Source organism: Manis javanica, chromosome 3, assembly GCF_040802235.1.
Source record: "Manis javanica isolate MJ-LG chromosome 3, MJ_LKY, whole genome shotgun sequence".
Classification (NCBI taxonomy): domain Eukaryota; kingdom Metazoa; phylum Chordata; class Mammalia; order Pholidota; family Manidae; genus Manis; species Manis javanica.
Window position 1 is genome coordinate 147,741,448 of NC_133158.1, and position 27,536 is coordinate 147,768,983.

The 27,536-nt window shown below is 35.7% G+C and overlaps 1 protein-coding gene across 1 annotated transcript in view; it reads right to left on the reverse strand.

Moving 5' to 3' along the window:
* Window positions 1-27,536, reverse strand: part of GMPS (guanine monophosphate synthase) — a 94,705-nt gene that overhangs the window by 25,464 nt on the left and 41,705 nt on the right. The window contains exons 2-5 of the mRNA XM_073232183.1: window positions 24,137-24,318; window positions 20,997-21,111; window positions 11,528-11,625; window positions 9,397-9,500 (exon numbers count right to left, since the gene is read on the reverse strand). Of these exons, the coding sequence (XP_073088284.1) occupies window positions 9,397-9,500; window positions 11,528-11,625; window positions 20,997-21,111; window positions 24,137-24,318 (499 nt within the window). The remainder of the gene's footprint in view (window positions 1-9,396; window positions 9,501-11,527; window positions 11,626-20,996; window positions 21,112-24,136; window positions 24,319-27,536) is intronic.

The window sequence follows — 27,536 nt, forward strand, 5'->3', positions numbered from 1 at the left end:
GAAACTCATCCCATGCTCATGGCTAGGAAGAATTAATATCGTCAAAATGGCCATCCTGCCCAAAGCAATATACAGATTTGATGCAATCCCTCTCAAATTACCAGCAACATTCTTCAATGAATTGGAACAAATAATTCAAAAATTCATATGGAAACACCAAAGACCCCGAATAGCCAAAGCAATCCTGAAAAAGAAGAATAAAGTAGGGGGGATCTCACTCCCCAACTTCAAGCTCTACTACAAAGCCATAGTAATCAAGACAATTTGGTACTGGCACAAGAACAGAGCCACAGACCAGTGGAACAGATTAGAGACCCCAGAAATTAACCCAAATATATATGGTCAATTAATATTTGATAAAGGAGCCATGGACATACAATGGCAAAATGACAGTCTCTTCAACAGATGGTGCTGGCAAAACTGGACAGCTACATGTAGGAGAATGAAACTGGACCATTGTCTAACCCCATATACAAAGGTAAACTCAAAATGGATCAAAGACCTGAATGTAAGGCATGAAACCATTAAACTCTTGGAAAAAAACATAGGCAAAAACCTCTTAGACATAAACATGAGTGATCTCTTCTTGAACATATCTCCCCGGGCAAGGAAAACAACAGCAAAAATGAGCAAGTGGGACTACATTAAGCTGAAAAGCTTCTGTACAGCGAAAGACACCATCAATAGAACAAAAAGGAACCCTACAGTATGGGAGAATATATTTGAAAATGACAGATCCGATAAAGGCTTGACGTCCAGAATATATAAAGAGCTCACACGCCTCAACAAACAAAAAACAAATAACCCAATTAAAAAATGGGCAGAGGAACTGAACAGACAGTTCTCCAAAAAAGAAATACAGATGGCCAAGAGACACATGAAAAGATGCTCCACATCGCTAATTATCAGAGAAATGCAAATTAAAACTACAATGAGGTATCACCTCACACCAGTAAGGATAGCTGCCATCCAAAAGACAAACAACAACAAATGTTGGCGAGGCTGTGGAGAAAGGGGAACCCTCCTACACTGCTGGTGGGAATGTAAATTATTTCAACCATTGTGGAAAGCAGTTTGGAGGTTCATCAAAATGCTCAAAACAGACCTACCTTTTGACCCAGGAATCCCACTCCTAGGAATTTACCCTAAGAACGCAGCAATCAAGTTTGAGAAAGACAGATGCACCCCTATGTTTATCGCAGCACTATTTACAATAGCCAAGAAGTGGAAGCAACCTAAATGTCCATCGGTAGATGAATGGATAAAGAAGATATGGTACATATACACAATGGAATACTACTCAGCCATAAGAAGTGGAAAAATCCAACCATTTGCAGCAACATGGATGGAGCTGGGGAGTATTATGCTCAGTGAAATAAGCCAAGCGGAGAAAGAGAAATACCAAATGATGTCACTCATCTGAGGAGTATAGGAACAAAGGAAAAACTGAAGGAACAAAACAGCAGTGAAGTTACAGAACCCAAAAATGGACTAACAGGTACCAAAGGGAAAGGAACTGGGGAGGATGGGTGGGCAGGGAGGGATAAGGGGGGGGAGAAAAAGGGGGTTATTAAGATTAGCATGCATGGGGGGGAGGGAGCAAGGGGAGGGTGGGCTGCACAACACAGAGAGGACAAGTAGTGACTCTACAACATTTTGCTAAGCTGATGGACAGTAACCGTAATGTGGTTGTTAGGGGGGACCTGATATAGGGGAGAGCATAGTAAACATAGTATTCTTCATGTAAGTGTAGATTAAAAATTTAAAAAAAAAAAAAAAGAAAGAAGGAAAAGGGGGATTACTCCTTAACAGGATAAAACTATTGGTAAATCAAAGATCAACGCATGCTTTAAATATCCTTAATGTTGATCACTTAAAGGGTGTCAGATGATCAGCTATGGAGGTACTCTTTTCTGATAATATTCCTTTCTCTTAATTAAAAAAAAAAGCAGTTACTGTGTGCTGACCTCCAATGAGTTCTGCACAGTGGTATAGAGGGCATGTCAAAGTGTGGGCAAAGGGTCTGTTTGTTTCTATGCAGGAGATCAAGGCCTAGCTTGGATACCCAGAAAATGAACTAAGATACGATATGAGGAGGAGCTTCCGGCATCAGCACTCTCTGGAGGACTTGTGCCGGGGGATGATCATCAAAAAGCCTCCACAGGGATTCGGACGATGCTGCGGTTGTGGCTGCATCCAGCCCACCATCTCCTGGACTTGCCATAAGAATGAGGAGGGAGATGTCTAGGCTGGCATGTGCATACAGTGAGACAACGAATTTGACCGGATCTGTACTGTTGGAACTCAACCAGGAGTTGGGAGGGGTGCAAGTTGTAGCACTCCAAAATCTCATGACTATAGACTATCTATGGTTAAAAGAACATATGGGATGTGAACAGATCCCAGAAATGGGCTGCTTTAATTTGTCTGATGGTTCAAGTACAGTTGGACAATATCCATCATATCATAGATAAATTTTCACAAATGCCTAGGGTGCCTAAATGGTTTTCTTGGCTTCACTGGAGATGGATGGTAATTATAGATTTGCTTTGTTTATGTCCCCGTATTCCTATTATGTTAATATATGTGTGCAAATTAGTTAGTAGTTTAAAACCTATACATACTTAAGGTACTATACAAGAAGATATGTCAAAGAAATAATCAATCCTCCCAAGTTTCCTTCGTATGCTACATCTATAGCTTTTCTTCTTCCTTCCTAATTACAACCCTTAAATAGAATTCGTGCCTCATATCGAATTTACCGAGTATCATAATTCCTCCAGGTGGTAAAGATACCTTGAGACAAGTGCTGGGCATAGAAGCCACAGGGCATAAATCTGCAAAGAAGTAAAAAGCTAACCTTTGCAAACAATATGGCTTCTCTCTCACTTACCAACTTTACATTTCCCTGTATGGCCCCGGAAGATGACTGGTTAGCCAGAGACGGGTAAGATTCCTCAAGGGAGGAACAACCTAAGACAGGCACAGTCACAGGGGGGCCATCAGGTGAGAATTTGGGGATCAACAGAGGTGAGGCTCAGAACCTCACCCCCCCTGCTTTGAGAGAAATCTTCTGCATCCGTGGATGTCTTGATACCCTTGTCTAGCCTGGATTAATACTTAGTCCATAGGCACACACCTGATCATCTGATCATCTACATTTGCCTTCTTACAGCACTAAACTATGTTTTCTACCTTTATCTTGCATCTACCTACCACTTCAGCATTTTATTAAAAATAAAAATAATAATAATAGTAGGAGAAATGGGGGATCAACATATAGATCAAGTACAAAAATCAAACGAATATTCATATTTGACCTGATGGTTTATAGGTCATATTGCATGATCAAAACCGAAAGTTTCTGTGATGACTGCCCTTGTACTGTTCACCATGTAAGAATTTATTCACTATGTAAGAATTCGTTCACCATGTAAGAACTTGTACGTTATGCTTCAGAAGATTGGAGACTGACGAGAATTAGGCTTGAGATGGATTAATGATTGTACATTGAGCGTTGACCCCCCTATACTGAATTTTACTGTTGTTAACAACCATTTGATCAATAAATATGAGAGATGCCCTCTCAAAAAAAAAAAACAAAAAAACTTGGGAGTTAAAACTCGATTATACTCCCTTTCCCACTACACATGTAATCCCAAAACCAAATCCTTTGTTTCTCCTTTCAAAACATATTATAATTCAATCTAACTTCCAGTTTCTAGTCTGGCATGTAAGCAGATAGAAGACGCCACTCTGTCCTAACAAGTGAAAAGCCGACTACTGCTCTCAGCAAGACTGACAGGTGAATACACAACTTATCAGAGCAGAAATCATGAGTGCAAACCTCCACAGGAACCAGTGCCAAGATAGCAAAGCTGAACTATAACCAATGAACTGCTGGAAGCTCACTATAGACAAGTCTGAGAGAGAAAAACTCCAGAAGGACCCAGTTACCAGAGGCCCCAACATTTTTGTGAATTTTACCTCTGGGAACTTGACTAAGTTCTCACAGTGAATATCAGAGAAAAATCCCTGAGCAGGATAAATGCCAAAACTACACATAGGCATATCATTTTCAAACTACAGAAAATCAAAGATAAAGCAAAAAATCTTGAAAGAAGACAGCGGGGTAATAAAAACCTTACCTACAGAGTAGCAAAGATAAGAATTACATCTGACATCTCCTCAGAAACCATGGAAGCAAGAAGAGAATGGCATGAAATATTTTAAGTATTGAAAGAAATATACATTCTTCTCAAGCACATATGGAATAGTCTCCAGGATACTTCATACATTAGGCCACAAAACAAGTCATAATCAATTTAAGATTAAAATAATACCAAGCATCTTTTCCAACAATGGTAAGAAACCAGAAATCAATTACAAGAAGAAATCTAGAAAATTAACAAATATGTGGAGATCAAACAACATGCTTCCAAAAAAGCCAATGGGTCAACAAAGAAATTAAAAGAGAAATTTTTTAAATCTTGAGACAAATAAAAAGGGAAATACAATGAAAACTTATGGGATGTAGAAAAAGCAATTCTAACCAGAAGTTTACAAAGATTAACAACTTTGTCAAAGAAATGAAATAACTCAAACAACCTAAATTTATGCCTCAAGAAACTAGAAAAAGAAGAAACTAAGCCCAAAACTAGTAGAGAGATAAAATTAAAAAGATCAGAATGGAAATAAATGAAAGTAACAAAAAAATAAAAATAAAACAGAAAAGATGAACAAAACTAAGAACTGTTTTTTTAAAAAAATAGAAATAGAAGAAAAACCTTTAGCCAGACTTGCTAAGGACAAAAGAGAGGATTCAAATAAAATTAGAAATGGAAGGGGAGAAAGTACAACTGATAATATGCAAATACAAAGAATCATAAGACACTACTATGAACAAATAAACCCCAATAAATTGGATAACCTAGAATACATACATAAATTCCTAGAAACAGATAACCTACCAGGACTGAATCATTAAAAAAACAGAAAATTGAAAATACCAATTATAAGTAAGGAGACTAAGTACCATCCAACACCAATTAAAAGATATCAGGAGTAGCTGTATTAATGTCAGAACAGACTTCAGCCAAGCAAGGTTATCAGGAATAAAGAGAGGCATACATAATAATAACGGGGTCACTTCTTAAAGAAGACATTATAATCCTCAATGTGTATGCACTTAATATCAAAGCATCAAAATGTATGAGGCAAAACTGAATCACAGGAAGAAATAGACTAAAAGTTAAATAATTAAACTATTGTTGGACACTTCCGCATACCTCCATCAGAAATGGATAGACCCAGCAGGCAGAACATCAGCAAGAACTAGCTGCACTCAACAATACCCTCAGTCAACTGGAAACAATGGGACATCTACAGTTAGCTTCGTCCAACAGCAGCATACACATTCTTCTCAAGCTCACGTGGAACATTTACGAAGGTAGAAAATATTCTGAGCCACAAAATAGCCTAACAAATTAAAAAGAATAGAAATGCATATGTCTCATATTCCCATTGTGGTCTGAGAGTAAACTAGAAATCAAGAACAGAAAGACAGCAGGAAAATCCAAAAATAAGCAGAGATTAGACACACTTCTAAATAACACATGGGTGAAAGAAGAAATCTTGAGAGAAATTAATCATTTTGAATTAAATGAGAATGAAAACACAATTTAATCAAAATTGGTAGGATGCAGCATACAATATTGTGATTTATAAGAAATATATATCTGGTTGGATAGTGACTGCAGTGGGGTATGGGAGTGGCTCGATAATATGGGTGAAAGTAGTAACCACATTGTTTTTCATACAAAACCTTCGTAAGAGTGTTTATCAATGATACCTTAATAAAAACAAAGAAACACACAAACAAATATATATATCTGGTGTTCATCTAGGGTTGCTGATTCACAGCTCCCAAAACTTAGGAATTTCCTAAGACAAGACAGCTTAAAATTGTCTCTTATGTTATGTTAATATGTAACTTTTGAAATACCCTTAAGGATGGGAGTTGGTTGCTAGGGTAGTCAATTGTGTAATTAGTGGGTTGTAACTTTCAGTTTCACCTCCCTGACCTCCAGGGAGGAGAGCTGGCAGGAGGCTGAATGAGTCACCGGCCTGCAATGATTTAATCAGTCTGCCTTTGTGATGAAGCCTCCATAAATGGCATTTAGAGAAAGTCTACATTGGTGAACACATGGAAGTTTGGGGAGAGTAGCATGCTTGGAGAGAGAACGGAGGTTCCTGGCCCTTTCTCCACACCTTGCTGTATACCCATCTCTTCCATCTGGCTGTTCCTGAGTTATACCTTTTATAATAAACCAGTAAGTAAAATGTTTCTCTGAGTTCTCTGTAAGCCACTCAAGCCAATGAATAATCAAAGCTGAGAAGGGGTTGTGGGAACCTCTGATATTATAGCCAGCTGATCAGAAATACAGGTAACAAGCAGGGCTTGCACCTGAAATCTGAAGTCCAAGGTGGGGGGTCCTTAGAACCTCCAATCTATAGTTGGTCAGAAGCATAGGTGATAATCTGAGCTTGCAAGTGGTGTCAAAAGTGAGTGTAGGGAGGTAAGGGGGGGTATGGTCTTGTGAAACTGAGCTCTCAACCTGTGGAATCTGATGCTATCTCTAGGTACATAGTGTCAGAATTGAGTTGACACTTCTCAGACACCTTGCTGGTGTACAAGAACTGTTTGTTCGTGTGAGGAAATGCTACCTCTCCCAACTCCCCGCACATTGGAAACTGGCCTCAGAACACCAAAAGACAGCAAAAACGGTGCTCAAAGGGAAATTTATAGCACTGAATTCATAATTAGAAAATCAAGAAGATTTAAAAATCAACCATCTAAGCTTCCACCTTATGACATGAGAAAAAGTTGGGCAAATTAAATCCAAATAAACAGAAGAAAAGAAATTATTAAAATTAAGAGATCAATGAAATTGAAAATAAGAAATAAAGAGGAAAAAACAAAATCAAGAAAACCAAAAGACAGTTCCTTGAAAAGACAGTATCATCAATAAGCCTCTACCAACCTAAGGAAAAAAGAGAGGATGCAAATTATTACTAATATCAGAAATAAAAGAATGGACATAACTATAGATCCCATGGACATTAAAATAATAAAGGAATAGTATGAACAATTCTATGCCCATAAATTTTATAACATAGATGGAAGAATTATTAGAAAGACACAATTTACCAAAATGCTTACAAGAAATGGATAATCTGAATAGGTCTAAATCTCAATAGGCTTATATCTGTTGAAGAAATGAAATGATCATATCAAAAGGTACAGAATATACATATGAAAAAAACCAGTACCCATTCATGATTAAAATTTCAGTAAACTAGGAATACAGCATTTCTTCAGCCTGATAAAGCACATCTTCTAAAAACCTACAGCTACAATCATACCCAACAGTAAGAAATTCAAGACTTTCCAACAAAGATCAAGAGTAAGGTAAGGATGTGCCTTCTCCCCACAGCTTTTTCAAAACCATATTATAAGTCCTAGCTAATAAAATAAGAGAAGAAAAAGAAATAAAAGGTATACAGGTTGGGAAAAAATAAAACCATCTTTGTTTGCAGATGACACGATCATCTAAATTTGAAAGAATCAACAAAAAAAAATTTAGAGTAAGTGATCACAGCAGGTTTATAGGAAACAAGGTTCATATGCAAATGTTCACTGCTTCCTGTATACCAGCAATGAACAAATAGACTCTGAAATTAAAAACACAATTAACAACCCTACAAATGAAATACTTGAGTATAAATCTAACAAAATATGTACAGAGCTATATGAGAATTCAATCACTCCTTACCTCTTCTACCTCTACCACCCTGTTCCTCACACAATATAATGACTCCTCTCCTGGTCACTATAAGAGATTCCTAAATGGTCTTCCTGCTTCTATGACTCACCCTTTTTTCTCCTCACTGTAGCTAGGGTAATCCAAAAATTAGATCATGTCTCTCCTTTGTTCAAAAACCTCACCTCACAATGGCCTCAAAGGTCCTGTGCTCCTCTCTGACCTCATATTCTACTACTTTCCCCCATGCTTACTCTGGGGCAACCATGCAGACTCCTTTCTGTTCCTCAAACATGGTCCACCCTGGGAGCTTTATACTGCTATTTCCCCCAAATATCCAGAAAGATCAGCACTTCCTTCCTTCACGTCCAATATCATCTTATATGGATACTCTCCCTGAACATCCTATGTAAAACAGTAACAACCCTAAACACACACATCACACAAACACTCTTCTCTTCCCCTATTTATTTTTTCAGTGCACTTAAATACTGACACAGGACATATTCTGTATTTGTATATTCTGTCCCAACCCTCCCTAACTAGAATGTTAAACAGAGATTTTATGCATTTTGTTTATTAGTGTATCCTTGGCACCTAGAACTGTGTCTGGCATATAGTAGATATTCAAATAACTGCTGAATGAATAAAAATACATAAGCCATCTACCAACATTAATCTCCCAGGAATCAAAAACATTACAGTATGAAAGCCATTCTTGATCATTTCTGTACTAATGTATTAGTCTGTTAAGTAACAGCAGGTAGATTACTCAACTCAGTTTATTCATAACAAATCTTTTGTTCATTTTATTTGGGTGTGGTTTTTCAAACAAAAAGACCTTTATTGATAAACCCATTTTCTTTTCTCATTTCCAGGATTACTGGTGATTACTCACACTACAGTTATTCCAGTAAGCAAGTTAAAAATCACAAATTGCCAGAAAATCAATTCAAAAAAGTAGAGAATATGGCTTTAGAGCGTGAGTTTAAAACTTTCTACAGTTAGAGAATAAAAATCTTTGGCTCTGTAGAACACATACATACGGTCCCTGTTTTTTATTACAATCCTTTTTTAATATAAAAATCATTCTTAGTTCCCGAATTTACAAAAACAGGTTGTCTTAGTTCCTGAACATACAAAACCAGGCTAAATGGATTTGACCAGAAGGCAGTTTGACAACCCTGGTTCCGAGAAATGTCCTAATTTAGTCTGGTGTTTTGCAGACAACCAAGATACATGCCTAAGAATACCTAAGAAAGGCATTAAAAAAGGCAATTAAGAAAGCATGCTACATGGACAATTCTCAAATTTTTCCTGAGTTATAAAAGTGTAGGTTTGTCTTATGCCCGAAAAACTTTTATTAGGATGAACATTATTCAAAGTATTTCAAAGCAAACCGAAAGTGACTTCTAGATAATCCTCCAAATAAATTTCTTTCATAAATTAATGGTTGAGCTTATGACATTTATACTATCTTTTCTAAGAAAACCCAAAACAGTACCTCATACAGAATATATTTAGACTCTTAAAAGTTTTTAAAAATGAAATCTACAAGTTTTAAGATTTTTACCTGCCACAATGTTCCCAGAACGTGCCACAACTTTGAATCCATCAGCTACTTTGTCTACACTATCTCCATGGGTAAGCAAAACAATTTCTTCCTTCTGAAGGCCCCTAAGCATACAAGAAATAAAACACAACACATAAAAATCTTTATTAAAAACATGATTAATGGGTTTAGCTTTACTTTTTCCAGCTTTACTGAGATATGAAAGACATTTAATTAACACTGTGTAAGTCTAAAGTATACAACATAGTGATTTGATCTACATATGCACTTAAATGATTACCACATAAGGTTAGTTAACACATCCATCACTTTTGTGGTGAGAACATTTAAGATCTACTCTCAGCAACTTTCAAGTATACAATACAGTGTTAACTGTAATAATCAGGCCTGTACATTAGATCCCTAGAACTTATTCATCCTATAACTGAGTTTGTTCTTTTGCTTAGAAATATTAGATTGCCATATGTATAAATCAAGAAAACAGAAAAAAGTATGTAACAGTGCAACATTGCTGGAATTTACTGTCAATAAAAGAATATTAAATATCAAAAAAGGTAACCTATAAAAATCTGAAAATCTCAAAACAAATATAAAAATGATGATATAACCACACCAAAAAAAATAATAATTTCAAGAGGCTATAAAATAATAATTTTAATATATCTCTACTGGGATTTATCTTAAGAACAGAAGGCATTTCCAAGATATGGAAGCAACCTAACTGCCCATCAGTAGATGAAGGGATAAAGATAATGGGGTACATATACACAATGGAATATTATTCAGCCATAAAAGAAAAGAAATCCTACCATTTGCAACAACATGGATGGAGCTGGAGGGTATTATGCTCAGTGAAATAAGCCTGGCAGAGAAAGACAAGTGCCAAATGACTTCACTCATTTGCAGCAGACTCACAGACTCCCGAGAAGGAACTAGTGGTTGCCAGAGGGAAGGAGTTGGGAAGGGTGACTGAGAAGGGAGAAGGGGATTAAGAGCCACTATAATTCACAATCACAGTATCAGTAGATCACAGGGAAGACAGTACGGCACAGAGAAGACAAGTAATGACTCCACAACATCTTACTACACTGACAGACAGTGACTGTAATGGGTGAAGGTGAGGGCTTGATAATATGGATGAATGTTGAAACCACAATGTTGTTCCTGTGAAACCTTCATAAGACTGTATATCAATGATACTTTCATAAAAAAAAAAAAAAACAGAAGGCATTTCAGTGATCTTAATACTTCATTCAGTAGTCTATATCGGTAAGTAACAGTACTACTAATAATATTGTTACTTTGTAGCTATATATATATATAAATACACGTAAGTTATGGGTTAAAACAAATACCAAATAATATAATTAGGAACTGAGATTTTCAGCCTCAGAGTAAGAAGACATAAAATCTAAAGAGGTAAAAACCCTACAATCTTTCATTTTAATTAGAAATAACAGTGTACACTAATGATTTTGTTTTCTTTCAAAAAGAATACATATCGCCTAACTCCTTCACCAATTTTTAAATAGTTATAACACCTAATCTATTATCATCTACCAATAAAATCAATTAGTACATTTGCTGTATCAAAAAGATAATACACCAAGCACAGTTATGCTCAACACAGAGAAAGTAGAGGGAAACACAACACATATTTAGTAATATGTAATACTGTATGTTATATTTATATATGTATAATAGTAATATTTAGTCCAACAAATTGGTAGTTTGCTAAGTACCCATCAGCAACATGGTCAGGGAAGAGGTATATAAATGCATTTGGTAAATGCAGGGCATTATTCATTTGCCTTACCTGGTACACTAATGTTTAGAATCACATTCCACCAAAGAGTGAAAAGGAAAAACTACAAATGTTGGGATCACAATACACAATCCCACAAAGGAGTCCAACACTGCACAGGTGCATGTTAATTATGTCATAAGGGCTTTCTTTACTTCTAATTACCATCACCACCACCCTCTGCTGTCTTGACACTAACTGAAATTATACCTTTGGCCATTACTGTGGCTTTAATTAGAATTACAGAATCTCCAGTTTTGAAGAATAACAATCCCAACTTTAAATAATCTACTACTATTCTTATTCATCTAAAAATATCTACAATACCTGAATAATGAGCATGTGTTATCCACACTAATACTGAAGACTCCATCTTCTCTAACACTTTTTTTGTGCACAGTTCCTCCAAATACTTTATTCATCATCTGTTCAAAGAGAAAATAAATCGATGTTAATATAAATCATAAGAAAATTGCCCATTTTCTTATGCTAATTTAATAATTTGTATTCCTGTTTTCACTATATGTTGTGTTTGTGCCCCCAAAATAAAAGGAGTTTCATAAAGGCAGATAACTTGGTGTTATCTTATATAATTATACAGTTATTAAAAGGTATAATTATAAAACAAAACTAGATTAGAAATTTAACCTGATGTTAATTCCTGTTAAACACAGGCAGACTTTGCATTTGATGTATTTTAAATAGTTCACCTGTTAAAAATAGAGATTTCCTTAATATTTACATGTGAGGTTTATTTAAAATCATTTAAAAAGGTATTATGAGCTTAGAAAAAGCTAAAGCAGACAATAAGAAGAGCTGTGATATTAAAACTAGACAGGTATAAATTTCTCCAAGCCATTTAATCTTTGGCCCCAAATGAACAGTCTGAAACCCTGCAAAAGGCTGTGCTATGAAAATGGGATAAGCAAGAAAATCTGGTCTTCCTATTAAATTCAAAATCCCCTAGACCTATAGACTCTTTTATTTCAAATGGAATCTTGATTCTGTCCCACCTTGTGTCAATTAACCTTCTTTTCTTGTTTATCATTTACATTTGCCCAAAACCCCCTCCACCACCCAACATAAATACACACAAGATTTTCACAAATATTAAGTCTGCATTGATAGAATCACAACTCAATTTGCTATGTCTGTTCCATAAAAGGTGTCATAAGATATCCATCATACAAGTACCACAACGTAATAAAGGCCATATATGACAAACCCACAGCCAACATCATACTTAACAATGAGAAGCTGAAAGCCTTTCCTTTAAGATCAGGAACAAGACAAGGATGCCCACTCTCTCCACTTTTATTCAACACAGTTCTGGAGGTCCTTGCCACGGCAATCAGACAACACATAGAAATAAAAGGCATCCAGATTGGTAAAGAAAAAGTTAAACTGTCCCTGTTTGCAGATGACATGATATTGTACATAAAAAACCCTAAAGAACCCACTCCAAAACTACTAGATCTAATATCGGAATTCAGCAAAGTTGCAGGATACAAAATAAATACACAGAAATCTGTTGCATTCCTATACACTAATGATGAACTAGCAGAAAGAAAAATCAGGAAGAAATTCCATTCACAATTGCATCAAAAAGCATAAAATACCTAGGAATAAACCTAATGAAGGACGTGAAAGACCTATAATTTGAAAAGTACAAGACACTGTAAGAGAAGTTAAAGAAGATACCAATAAATGGAAACACATCCCGTGCTCATGGATAGGAAGAATTAATATTGTCAAAATGGCCACCCTGCCAAAAGCAATCTACAGATTCAATGCAATTCCTATCAAAATACCAATAACATTCTTCAAAGAACTAGAGAAAATAGTTCTAAAATTCATATGGAACCACAGAAAACTCTGAATAGCCAAAGCAATCCTAAGAAGGAAGAATAAAGCTGGGGGGATTACCCTCCCCCGACTTCAAGTTCCACTACAAAGCCACAATAATCAAGACAATTTGGTACCGGCACAAGAACAGACCTATAGGCCAATATAACAGACTGGAGAGCCCAGATATAAACCCAAACATATATGGTCAATTAATATATGATAAAGGATCCATGGATATACAATGGGGAAATAACAGCCTCTTCAATAGCTGTTGTTGGCAAAACTGGACAGCTACATGTAAGAGAAATAAACTGGATTACTGTCTAACCCCATACACAAAAGTAAACTAAAAATGGATCAAAGACCTGAATGTAAGTCATGAAACCATAAAACTTTGAGAAGACAACATAGACAAACATCTCCTGAATACATATGATCAACTTCTTCCTGAACGCATCTCCTCGAGCAAGGGAAACAAAAGCGAAAATGAACACATGGGACTATATCAAACTAAAAAGCTTCTGTACGTTAAAGGACAGCATCAACAGAACAAAAAGGCATCCTACAGTATGGGAGAATATATTTGTAAATGACATACCCAACAAGGGGTTAACATCCAAAATATATAAAGAACTCAAATGCCTCAACACCCTAAAAGCAAATACCCCTATTAAAATATGGGCAGAGGATATGAACAGACAATTCTCCAAAGAAGAAATTCAGATGGCCAGCAGGCACATGAAAAGATGCTCCACATCACTAATTATCAGGGAAATGCAAATTAAAACCACAATGAGGTATCACCTCACACCAGTTAGGATGGCCAGTATGGAAAAGACTAAGAACAACAAATGCTGGCAAGGATGCAGAGAAAGGGGAAGCCTCCTACACTGCTGGTGTGAATGTAAGCCAGTTCAACCATTGTGGAAAGCAATATGGAGGTTCCTCAAAAAACTAAAAATAGAAATACCATTTGACCTGGGAATTCTATTCCTAGGAATTTACCCAAAGAATACAAGTTCTCAGATTCAAAAAGACATACACACCCCTAAGTTTATTGCAGCACTATTTACTATAGCCAAGATATGGAAGCAACCTAAGTATCCATCAGTAGATGAATGGATAAAGGAGATGTGGTATGTCATCAGCCATAAGAAAGAAACAAATTCTACCATTTGGCAACAACATGTATGGAGCTAGAGGATATTATGCTCAGTGAAATAAGCCAGGCAGATAAAGATAAGTACTAAATGATTTCCCTCATTTGTGGAGTATAACAACAAAGCGAAACTGGAGGAACAAAACAACAACAGACTCACAGACTCCAAGAAGGGACTAGAAGGGACTAGATATCCAATGGGGATGGGTGGGGGAGGGCAAGTGGGGAGGGAGGACATTTAAATTGAGGGGCATTACGACAGGCACACATGGTGTGGGGCGGTATCATGGGGAAGGCAGTGTAGCACTGAGAAGGCAAATAGTGACTCTATGGCATCTTACTATACTGATGGGCAGTGACTGCAATGGGCATGGGGGGGACACAATAATATGGATGAATGTAGTAACCACATTGTTTTTTCATGTGAAACCTTCATAAGAGTGTATATCAATAATACCTTAATAAAAAAAAAAAGACATTTGCTATAACAATACATGATACAGGTTGACCCAGCCCCAACAGAAGAGCAGGCAGAGGGCTAAATAAATGTTCATTCTTATAATGCACAGTGGCACATTCTTCAACACCATCAGCAAATACTGCCCCCTATATTCTTCTCTTAGACATACACAATAAACCTTGCAATAAACGTTTGGGTTAAGTCCAGCAAGAAAAGCTTGCTGACCCTTGCTTGCACCTAGTAATCCTAAACTAAAGACTCAGACATAAAACGCTTCCCAAAGCACATTAACTACCATGCAGTTTAGGAAACATTGCTCCTGTCTAATCAGTCCCCTTGCCTGTAGTCTGGCCCATCTTCTAATCTATATTCTAGAGATCGGCCAATGCTAGGTACTAAAATGTAAATATGATTGTGTTAGTCCATTTTTAGTTTTTCAATGGCACCCTAGCATCTACAGCAGGGGGTGGTAAATTTTTCCTGTAAAGAGCCAGAGAACATATTTTTAGCCTTTGCAGGGCCTACTGTCTCTGAAGGAACTATGCAACTCTTGCCATTGTAGCATAAAACATTTATGAACAATACTTAAAGGAATGGATATGGCTGTATTCCAATAAAGCTTTAGTTATAGGCACTGAAGTTTGAATTTCACTTAATTTTCACAAGTCACAAAGATGTAATTCTTTTTTTTTAAATTTTATCCCAACCATTTAAAAAGGTAAAAACTATTCTTAGCTCACAGATCATACAAAAGCAGGCAGTGGGCTAAATTTGGCAGTAAGCTGTAGTTTGCTAACTCTCTGTCCAAGGATGAAGTCCAAGTCCCTTATATTGAACAAAGACTTTTTTTATATGTACCCACTCTAATCTCACCTCTCATCTTCCTGCTCATTCTTTACTCCAGCTATCCAAGCTAGTGTAATTTCAAAAACTGACCATGTTTCCTCCCCATGTCTTCAGGTGTATTCACTGTCCCAGGTATCTAACAAAGTATGTGACCCAGAGCAGTTATTCAAATTTGCTGGATGAGAAATGAATGCTTTCTGCTATATACTCAGTGAACCTTGTGCATCTCTGCCTCTCCTAATTTGCTGTTCTTAATTAGAAGATAGCTGAATGGTCAACATAACCAAAGCTGTTGGAACTCAACATAGTTTAAAAGCCCACAAAGTCTAAGTTAAAGATTTACACAAAGCCAAGGGCTTGCAGTAAAATTTAAAGCTATCTCACCTATTCAGAAGACTTTCCTGCTTATTTTAGGTTCCTGACTATGCTAATTAAGGTTAAAAGTGTAAGAGGTTGACCAACCAGCTAAGTGTGTGTTTGTAAGAGGAGGGATAACTTTACATATTATAAAACAATTTACTTTCTTGTTAAATTTTTGTTTTAAATTGTATTCTATTTTGACTTAAGGAAATGCTTCTCAGTATGGACTTCTGATAACCCCGAAGTACCAAATACCCTGGAGAAGCCCAGGTAGTACTCCAGGTCTACCAACCCAATCAGATAAGTTTCTCTTTCACCATCTCTATGCCAACCTTTTACAAGAAGGTTTAGATTTGGGAGGGAGAAAGGAAAGGAAATTCTGCTAATAAAAATAATTTGACAAAACCTTGTGGGAGTGTATAAAGAAACCAAATGTATGTAATAAACATACTTCTTAGAATGCTTGGAAAAAAAAAAGAAACCAAATGAAATTTTAAAGCATGAAGAGACAAATCACAATCTATAATATGTAATTGGCAAAAGTATCCAAGATACATAACACAATAAACAGAAACAATGGGGAAAAATCATGAACAAGCTTTTACAATAAAGCATATACTAATGGCAAATAAACATAAAATCTTACAATAAGGAAAATGAACATCAAGACTTCATGTGACCCCATTTAACACCTCTTCAGATATGCAAAACAAAAACAAAAACGAAAAACCCTGATCATACGGACAAAGGGGAGCCCTCCTACACTGCTGGTGGGAATGTAAGCCAGTTCAACCATTGTGGAAAGCAATATGGAAATTCCTCAAAACTAAAAGTAGAAATACCATTTGACCTGGGAATCCCACTCCTTGAAATTTACCCGAAGAATACAACTTCTCAGATTCAAAAAGACATATGTACTCCTATGTTTATTGCAGCACTTTTTACAATAGCCAAGATATGGAAGCAACCTAAGTGTCCATCAGTAGATGAATGGATAAAGAAGATGTGGTACATATACACAATGGAATACTATTCAGCCATAAGAAAGAAACAAATCCTACAATTTGCAACAGCATGGATACAGCTGGAGGACATTATGCTCAGTAAAATAAGCCAGGCAGAGAAAGACAAGTGCCAAATGATTTCCCTCACTTGTGGAGTATAACAATGAAGCAAAACTGAAGGAACAAAATAGCAGCGGACTCAGAGACTCCAAGAATGAACTAGTGGTTACCAGAGGGGAGGGGTGTGGAGGGCGGGTGGTGAGGGAGGGAGAAGGGGACTGAGGGGTATTATGTTTAGTACACATGGTGTAGGGGATCACCGGGAACACAGTGTAGCACAGAGAAGGCACATAGTGAATCTGTGGCATCTTACTACACTGATGGACAGTGACTACATTGGGGTATGGGTGGGGACTTGATAATATGGGTAAATGTAGTAACCACATTGTTTTTACATGTGAAACCTTCATAAGAGTGTATATCAATAATACCTTAATAAAAAAATAAAAAATATAAAAAAAACCCTGATCATGTCAAGGTGTGGCACGGATACAGGGCACAAGGAATTTTTATTTACTGCTGTGGGAATATAATTTGGAGGGAAATATTACCTAGTGAGGCTGAGACTCAGAATTTCAACTCATGGCTATCCTTGAGAAAAGTTTTGTATATGTTTAACACTGGAAGAAAAGTATAAAAATATTGATGGTAATACTGTCTATTATAGAAAAAAACTGGAAAAAGACCAGGAATACTAACAGTGGAATGTATAATTTGTGCGATATTCAAACAATAAATTCAATAGTGGAAATAACTTACAATTAAATCTATTAACATGAATTAATCTCAGAACCAAAGCTGAAAATATACATTCAGTAGGATTTTATTTACATAAAGATCAATGGGCAAAAACTAAACAATACATTACATTACTTAGAGATAAAAACGAGTATAAATCTACAAATTCAGGAAGAGTTTTACTTCTGGTGGGAAGAGAGAAGAATGTGAATGGAGAAAAGTACAAAGGGAGTTTCAAAATTTCTAATATTCTATTCCTTAAGCTAAGGCAGAGGGCAAGGGGAGGGGTCAATGAGTAGAGATAAAGGGAGCAATGAGCAGGACAGACTTTTTTCTTGTAAAGCAAAGAATTACCAGGAAGCAATGAGGAAGGCTCTGATAAGGGAGTCTAATGGGAAAAGATGGTACACATGACACTGAAATTACTAAAATTTCAGGATGGCATGGAGGAGCATGGGGGCCAAAGGTACAAAATAGAGTGAGACCTTTGGTGCTAAAATTACCCAAACTATAGTCACTAAGAAGTGGCAGTCCTTTACAAACAGCTTATTAGCTAGATGGTATCATCTACATTAGTATTTTATGAAAAGAGAGTAATTTCTGCCCAAAGGACCAAGATTAGCCTATTCCATTATCCTACTATAAAAGTTCAGAAGACATAAAAATGTATAGAAGACATTGATATACTAAAAAATGTAAAATTTTTTATTTTGCTCTGAGTATTTTAATAATACTCAGAGGTATTATTCTGGCTACCAAAAGATCCCTAGCAATTGACAGAAAAACGTGGTCTTACAATTACATGGGGAACCGACATAATGGAGAAACAGTCAGCCATTATCACTTAAAGAAGTATTTTCCAGACCTATTTCACTGTCCTAAAAAAAAAAAATCTCATGAGACTTTTCCTTACAAAATGTTATAATGCCTCTCAGTATATTAAAAACCATTTAATTATATGTTGTGCTATATGATTAATATTGACTACTCTGGCAAGGGAGATCAATACATTATGTAAATACTATATTCTAAGGCAAAGGTATATTTTGCCAATTTCCAATGTTCAACTCAATCAGGATGCAGGCTATTCTAAGAAAACATATTCATTCAAATACAAAATGAGAAAATCTAAAATTATTATCCATGTCAAATTCATAATCACCATTTAGCTTTTCAGAGAACATTTATGTAAAAGGCTCTTTTTCCTCTCTCAAATGCTTGTTGCCTAGAGAAGAAAATAGATTTTGTACTTTGTACTTCACATATTTTTAGGGATCAGTATTTCCTCTAAATCAAAGAGGAAAACTGTAACAATTAGCAAGAAACAAAATCTGGTAAAGCTGTTTTACAGACCAGTGATTTCTAATATTCTGTTCTTGTATCAAGAATAGGAATAATAAAAACATTCACATTCTATGTCAATATTGACTTATGTTTCTTTCCTTTACTGAAAGCTTCAGTCACCTAGAAGAAAATATACTAATTTGTTCACTTTCTACCTTTTAAACAGCTTCCCTCTGTGCAATATCCATATCAAAGCACAAGTTTCAATCAGCTTAAAAAAAAAAAAAGACTCACTTTGCCCATTTACTAAAATTTCAAATTAGCCTCAATCCAAGGCCTTAAAACAACTCAGTAATTGAGAGAAAAATACAGCATCTTTATAATAAAGCCATACATGTAAGAAATTGAAAATTAACTGGTAACTCTCAATAATCAATAGGAAGGACCAGAATTACCTTGAAGAAATTAAAAACCGGTATTTTAATTAATACCAATTCCATTTTGGTCAATTAGGATCTAAAAATTAGATTAATTCTGTTTGTATTCTGACCCTGTCCTCCCTTCTACTTTAGTAGTACTAAAGCCAAAAGGTGAAAAGAGGGCAAGATAATTCACAAATAAGTGAATCCATAGTCACTATATTTGGCTCTTCTTATCATAGCACAAAATTCTGGGTTTAAATAAAAGTATCTTGTTTCTGATACAAAAAGAAAAATACTGTAACATGTCAGTTATTAACAATACTATATCATTCAGAGAATACTCTTCTAGCTATCTCAATTTTCAGATGATCTGGTTAAATAAGGTACATTGTTAAAATAATCTCAACCAGAAAATAATTTTGCTTACAACCACCAGGGATAACTTTTCTTAAATGTATTTATTTATATTTCTACCTGTTAGTAAATAGATCTTACTGAATGAATCATTCTTTGATAAGTGAGAATTTAGCATGTTACTGGCTCAATATTCTATCATATTAATCAATAATCACATTCTACTTGTCTGGAAAACCTGTATTACTTAAAAATACAGCAAAAAAGGTAGCAGAGCAGCCAGAAGAGATGTCTAAACATTAGTTCATAGAAGAATAGGTTATTGAAAGACTTCAATTAGTCCCTATTTTATCTTGCTTTGATACAATTCCAAGGTACATATATTTATTAACATTACAGTGGAGACACTAGGCAGATACCAACTTAACCAATTGATCAAAATTATCAACAACTGTCATGCACAAATTGACTTTGTGTGCCTCCTAATGAGATGCTCTAAGTAGAACACACTATCACTTCTGTGGTACTCCTGCCAAAAAATACATAATCTGAATTTAACAAGGAGGAAACTTCAAACAAATCAAACTGAGAGATAGTCTACTGAGTAACTAGAAAATATATTTTTTTAAAACCTGTAAGATCATAAAAGAGAAGGAAGGACTGAGGAATAGTTCCAAACTAAAGGAATCTAAAGAGACAACTAAATACAACACATGGTCATAGATTGGATCTGGGATTTATAAGGGACATTAATGAGAACAACAGTGAAATGTGAATGGAAGTATATGGATTAGATGCTAACACTGAATAAATGCTAACTTCCTGATTTCTATAGTTGTATTGTGGTTATGTAGGAGAGTCCTAGTATTTAGGAAATACCACAAGTAATGAGATATCATGAATGCAACTTATACTCAAATGGTTAAAAATGTCAACTATGATGGAACTGAGTAAAAGTACACTGAAGCTGTGTAGCTGTGTGTACTATTTCTGCAACTTGTGTAAATCTGAATATTGATATTTTTTCATGAACAATGTTTTGTTGTATGATGTAATATAGCTACTTTTCTGAAACTAGATTCCTAGATTCCCACTTGCGCAGTTCTGCCATACTAGTGCAGCAATTCACACAGTTGTAATATACACAAATTAGTCATATAACTAAATATCCTAAATTATCTAAAGACAGAAAACACTAATATATAGGAGTCACAAACATAATAAAATTAAGTCAACTATTAAAGCAAATTCACAGATGTACCTGCATGCCATAGCAAATTCCAAGAACAGGCTTGCCAAGAGTGAATATTGCTGGATCAAACCAGGGAGCATCTTCTGCATACACAGAATTGGGTCCTCCAGAGATGATAATAGCTCTGCAGATTTAAGAATGAGAGTCAGTGAAGAATCTCTAACTGCTAATCATTATACAAAGTCTATCCCCTTTCTCCCTTTTAGCACTGAGGAAGACTCAATACAGATTCAGAGATTTTGTTCTAATTTTGGTAGGCTGGAGCAGATCCAGATTCTATCATAGCTAATTAATATCCTCTTACAAAACTTAGTTGTTTTTATTCTATTGCAGTGTGTGGAAGTCTATCAATTCAACAGTCACTTGTTAACAAGCAGAAACTTCAAATATATAAATACCAATGTTTCTATCTGTGGTAAGCATGAATTTGTTTTCATTGTTTTCCTCATCAATGGAGGAAATAAATGAGAATTCTAAAAGGAGATAGAGAAAATATAATCCTTCTGGAAGGCAAGGAGCAAAGCAGGTCACAGAAGGACAACTGAAGGTATTATGATGGTCCTGAATGACTCAAAACAGAACACTACAACAAGTGACGGCAAAATATGAAGAATTACCTAACTTTGTCTGTTTAAAACCTATCCAACATTCCCAACAGCTTTACCTGATACCCAAGAAAGGGGGCTAATAAATGAATTTTGCCAAATGTCCTGCTCTCAGAACCCAGGTAAACACTGTCACTTAGCTACATTACAACTTAGAGGATTCTATGTGTTAACTTGGGAGTTGAACTAACATAAAGGAAGCTGCAAACTAAAGTCTATGCTCCTCACCTAGACACTGACACATCTAATTTGGCCATTAGCATTCACTCAAAAAAAGTTAGGATATTTTAGTGTTATGAATTTCACATAAAAATTCAGATTTCTAGATTCTCTTTAGGAAAAAAGAGAAGAAAATCTGGCAATACTGGGCCTTCACTGTTGCCTGGCTACAAATAACTGGAGTAAGAGGGAGACTTGAACCTTCAGACTATGCATGCTTTCCAGTTTGCTACCAATGATCACTTAACAGTACAGGCATACTTATGCCCTAGACCCAATTTAAAGTACCCTCAAACTCATTTTAAGTTTGCTTTTGCAGATATCTTGCTTTATCTCTATTTCTAAGGGAAAATCCATTCCAAGATCTCACCAAAAGCTACTTAGAAATTTAGATTACAGTTCACTTTATAATTAATGGCTGTCTGTCACATACAATCTAAAGTTCTAGGCTTATAATACACCCAGAAGAATAATATAACAAACATCAAATTCACAAGAATTACTCAGAAACCTAAGGCATTTTTTTAAAATAACAATTTAAGTGAGTTCAAAAACGCCATTCTTTGAATTTTGTGCCAGGAACATGAATTATGGTATACATTATGTTTGTTAGCCTATCTCCTGTCAGATGATAAATCTGACATCTTTAAGATAACAATTCAAAGAGGTATGGCGCTAAGCCCTAAGGGTAGATATGTAATGTAATTCCTTAAAATTGCATTAGCTAAAATTCTATAAAAATACTTAACAATAAAAGACCTCTAGAATTTCAGTATATACTTAGTTTTATGAAGGATAACCACCATGGAACTGATCAGCATTCTTCTTCATAATCTGCTAAACAACTCAAGGCTGTAAGATTAATACAATTAAAAAGAAAAGGCAAAGGACTTACTAGTTAAGGATAAAACTCAAGCAGTACTTACAGCAATTATGAAAATTCTTATCTCAGTAAGTCTTGAGAAGAGCTAATCACTCATTCTGAGTCTTCTAGTCTACCCTGCTCTTATTTTGAAACTAACTTGCAATTCAAGGCTCAGTAAGCCACAAAGCATTCTAAGAAGAGATAGGTTAAGAAGCCTCTCATGCCATAAAACTAACATTTATTGGAGGAAAGGGTGTTCATATAGATGTCTTAGCAGAAAGAATGACAGTAAGAAAAACCACAGTGCTGTAGTGCCTGTTCTCCTATACAATAAAGAACCTCTAGGCACAAGCAGGATTGAGGAACTGTTTAGAATAAGGTGACAGAAAAAACAAATAGACTTCTATTGCCAAGCATTTGGCTACTCTATTCTAAAACTTTGAGTCTAGGTTATTTGCTGGGGATTTTTTGTCTGTTTTGAGTCGGGGGGACCGGTAAAGGAGCTTGAATTTGACAGAGAGCCACAGCGGTCTTTTGATTCCTGTAAAACTGGTTCTTGCTGACAAATCAAGACAGTTGAATTAGATAAACTCAGGGTCCCTTCTTACTCTAAAATTCCAGTTTAAAAGACATAGCTGTTTTTAATCTCTATCTTAAGACAAGAACAGAATTAAATTTAAACCTGCCTCTTCTGATTTCCAATTCACTCTATTTCAGAAACAAGAATCACAGGATAATGTGCACATGTCTGAAAGGTCTTTAAAAGTTAACCGTTTTTTCTAATGGAAAAAAAATAAGTTTTTAAAAAATTAAACACATTCTATTTTGTAAGAAACATAGCAGAAACATTTAAGATCCAATTAAGGATATAAACTGCAGTTACTGGCTTTAGATAACACTCTTAAGAAAGAACATTAATTCCATGAGAAAAGGCATAGAATTAATCAGAAATAGCTCTTAAAAGAAGAAACTATAAAAAAATTGACTGTCGTTTTGATTAGTTCTAAGTATAAATATGCAAACTATGGAATTAGCCCTTTTTTTAGGCTTAGAAATTCTTCATATTTTAGTAAATAGTCTTTTGGAATAGGAAGCAAGAGATTCATTGGAGTAGACTCCTCACTGAGGTATTCTAGCCACAGTATATATTCCTGTAATCCAATGCTCTGGAATGCATAAATGAATGACCATGACAGTCAAATCTAAGTCTGACCCAGAAATCCTATAGAACATAAAATATTTAAATGGTAAATTCTTATAACTGCAATTAGAATTAAGGTAATCTAACCAACCACTTTTTTCCTTTAATTTGCTTTTTTAATCAGGAGCATGGGAACCTTCTTGTAAAACTACTGCATGTCTTATGTTCATAAAAAAATGCAGTGCCCAAGAAAATAAATATTAAGATATCCCACAATCTAAGTTTAATCTCCTCATATAAACATAAGTGAAAAGTTTACCGGAATCCTTGCTCTTTTATGGCAAAAGCTGGCGTTTCCAAGGGGAAGATTTCAGACTGTACAAACAGTTCCCGCACTCTTCGGTCTATGATTTTCCCATACTGAGCACCAGCATCCAGAATGACAATAGCTCCTTCGTAGTGGTGGTGGCCATCCTTAAGGTCTCCTCCAGCATTCTCCAGCTGCAAAGTTAATACAAATGGTATCTTAATTACAAAAATTCAACCTATTTTAAAAAAAGGTCATCACTGTCGTCTCCAAAGTTACACAGGAACAAACTGGTAACAGGACTTTCTGAGTTGCCAATTTAAAATACTTCTTTTAAAAAGAGAAGATTTTTATAGTATACTTATATACGGCATAAACACTTTAATAAAGCTACCATAATTTACCATAATCATTTACTGACTACATGATAGTTACTCTATGTATTATACATCTTATGTGCCGTATCTAATAGGATGAGCATACAACCCAGCAGTGCCAATATATAGGCCTGGTTTATGCTTGTCATACTGGTATTATTATTAATAGTGGATTCTCCAAATCTCAGAAGCATCCCAGTTCAGACAACAAATTATATGGTGACTCTAATCTAACAGTTACAGCACTCTTATGAGGGTCATTATCAATGGGAAACTGAAACTTTGTTGCCAGATCAAAAGCATGCCCAAATTCACTTTATTAGGATTTTTTGTATTTACCTGAAGAATATGATGCATCTAACCTATAACATTAAAAAAATTTTAAGGGGTTCTTAATCTTATCTCTGTCAAGTGTACACTGTTAACAACCTTCTGGAAAGCAATTTGAGGAAACATAAAATTTTTAACCATATACACCGAAATATTTTCTTGGAACTGGCTTCAAAACAATGCAAAAGCCTACGTGGGTATGGACAAAATAAGATTGCCTATGTACTGAAATCACTGAAGTTAGGTGATAGATCATGGATGTACAATCTTATGAATGATTCACATTAGCAACATTGTGGTTACAACATTCACCCATATTATCAAGTCTCCCCCACATACCCCATTACAGTCACTGTCCATCAGTATAGTAAAATGCTATAGAGTCACTACTTGTCTTCCCGGTGCTATACTGTCTTCCCAGTGACCCCCTATATTATGTGTGCTAATCATAATACTGCTTAATCTCCTTCTTTCTCCCTTCCCGCCCGCCCTCCACACCAGACTGCCTTTCTCTTTGGTAACTGCTAGTGCCTTCTTGGAGTGTGTGAGTCTGCTGCTATTTTGTTCCTTCAGTTTTGCTTTGTTCTTATACTCCACAGATGAGTGAAATCATTTGCTACTTGTCTTTCTCCACCTGGCTTATTTCACTAAGCATAATACCCTCTAGCTCCATCCATGTTGTTGCAAATGGTAAAATTTGTTTTCTTCTTATGGATGAATAATATTCCATTGTGTATATGTACCACTTCTTCTTTATCCATTCATCTACTGATGGGACACTTAGGTTGCTTCCATGTCTTCACTATTGTACATAGGGGTGCAATAAACATAAGGGTGCATATATCTTTTTGAATCATGGATCTTTTCTTCTTTGGGTGAAGTCCTAGGAGTAAAATTCCTGAGCCAAATGGTCTTTCTATTTTTAGTTTTTTGAGGAACCTCCATATTGCTTTCCACATAGTTGAACAAATCTACAGTCCCACCAGCAATATAGGAGGAGGGTTGCCCTTTCTCCGTATCCTCGCTAGCATTTGTTGTTCTTTGTCTTTTGCATGTTGGCCATACTAACTGGTGTGAGGCGATATCTCATTGTAGTTTTAATTTGCGTTTCTCTGATAATTAGTGATGTGGAGCACCTTTTCATATACCTGTTGGCCATCTGAATTTCTTCTCTGGAGAAGTGTCTGTTTAGATCCTCCACCCATTTTTTAACCAGGTTATTTGCTTTTTGGGTGTTGAGGCATGTGAGCTCGCTATGTATTTTGGATGTTAACCCCTTATAGGATGTGTCATTTATAAATATATTTTCCCACACTTTAGGGTGCCTTTTTATTCTGCTAATGGTGTCCTTTGCTGTACAGAAATTTTTTAGTTTGATGTAGTCCCATTTGTTTATTTTTGCTTTTGTTTCCCTTGCCCAAGGAGATGCATTCAGGAAAAAGTTGCTCATGTTTATATTCAAGAGACTTTTGCCTATGTTTTCTTCTAAGAGTTTTATGGTTTCATGACTTACATTCAAGTCTTTGATCCATTTCGAGTTTACTTTTGTGTATAGGGTTAGAAAGTAATCCAGTTTAATTTTCTTACATGTAGCTGTCCAGTTTTGCCAACACCAGTTGTTAGAGGCTGTCATTTTCCCATTGTATATCGTGGCTCCTTTATCATATATTAATTGGCCATATATGTGTTGGTTTATATCTGGACTCTCTATTCTACTCAACTGATGTATGGGTCTGTTCATGTGCCAGTACCAAATTGTCTTGATTACTGTGGCTTTGTAGTAGAGCTTGAAGCTGGGGAGCATAATCCCCCTAGCTTTATTCTTCATTCTCAGGATTGCTTTGGCTATTCGGGGTCTTTGGTGGTTCCATATGAATTTTACAACAGTTCTAGTTCGTTGAAGAATGCTGTTGGTATTTTGATAGGGATTGCATTGAATCTGTAGATTGCTTTAGGCAGGATGGTCATTTCGACAATATCAATTCTTCCTATCCATGAGCATGGGATGTATTTCATTTATTGGTGTCTTCTTTAATTTCTCTCATGAGTGTCTTGTAGTTTTCAGGGCATAGGTCTCTTCCCTCCTTGGTTAGGTTTATTCCCAGGTATTTTATTCTTTTTTTTTTTTTTTTTTTTTTAAGGAGAGCAAGGCAAAGGCTTTTATTTAGAGAGAAAGCCAGAGGACAGAGCTCCCGGCTCAGGCCAGGAGGGGACAAGAGAGCCCCTATTTTATTCTTTTTGATGAAATTTGTTTCCTGATTTCTCTTTCTGCTAGTTCATCATTAGTATATAGGAATGCACCAGATTTCTGTGTATTAATTTTGTATCCTGCAACTTTGCTGAATTCAGTTATTAGCTTTAGTAATTTTGGAGTGGATTCTTGAGGGTATTTTAATATGATATCATGTCATCTGCAAACAGTGATACTTTGACTTCTTCCTTACCAATCTGGATGCCTTTTATTTCTTTGTGCTGACTGCCATTGCTAGGACCTCCAGTACTACGTTGAATGAAAGTGGGGAAAGTGGGCATCCTTGTCTTGTTCCCGATCTTAAAGGAAAAGCTTTCAGCTTTTCACTGTTAAGTATGATGTTGGCTGTGGGTTTGTCATATATGGCCTTTATTATGTTGAGGTACTTGACCTCTATACACATTTTGTTGAGAGCTTTTATCATGAATGGGTGTTGAATATTGTCAGATGCTTT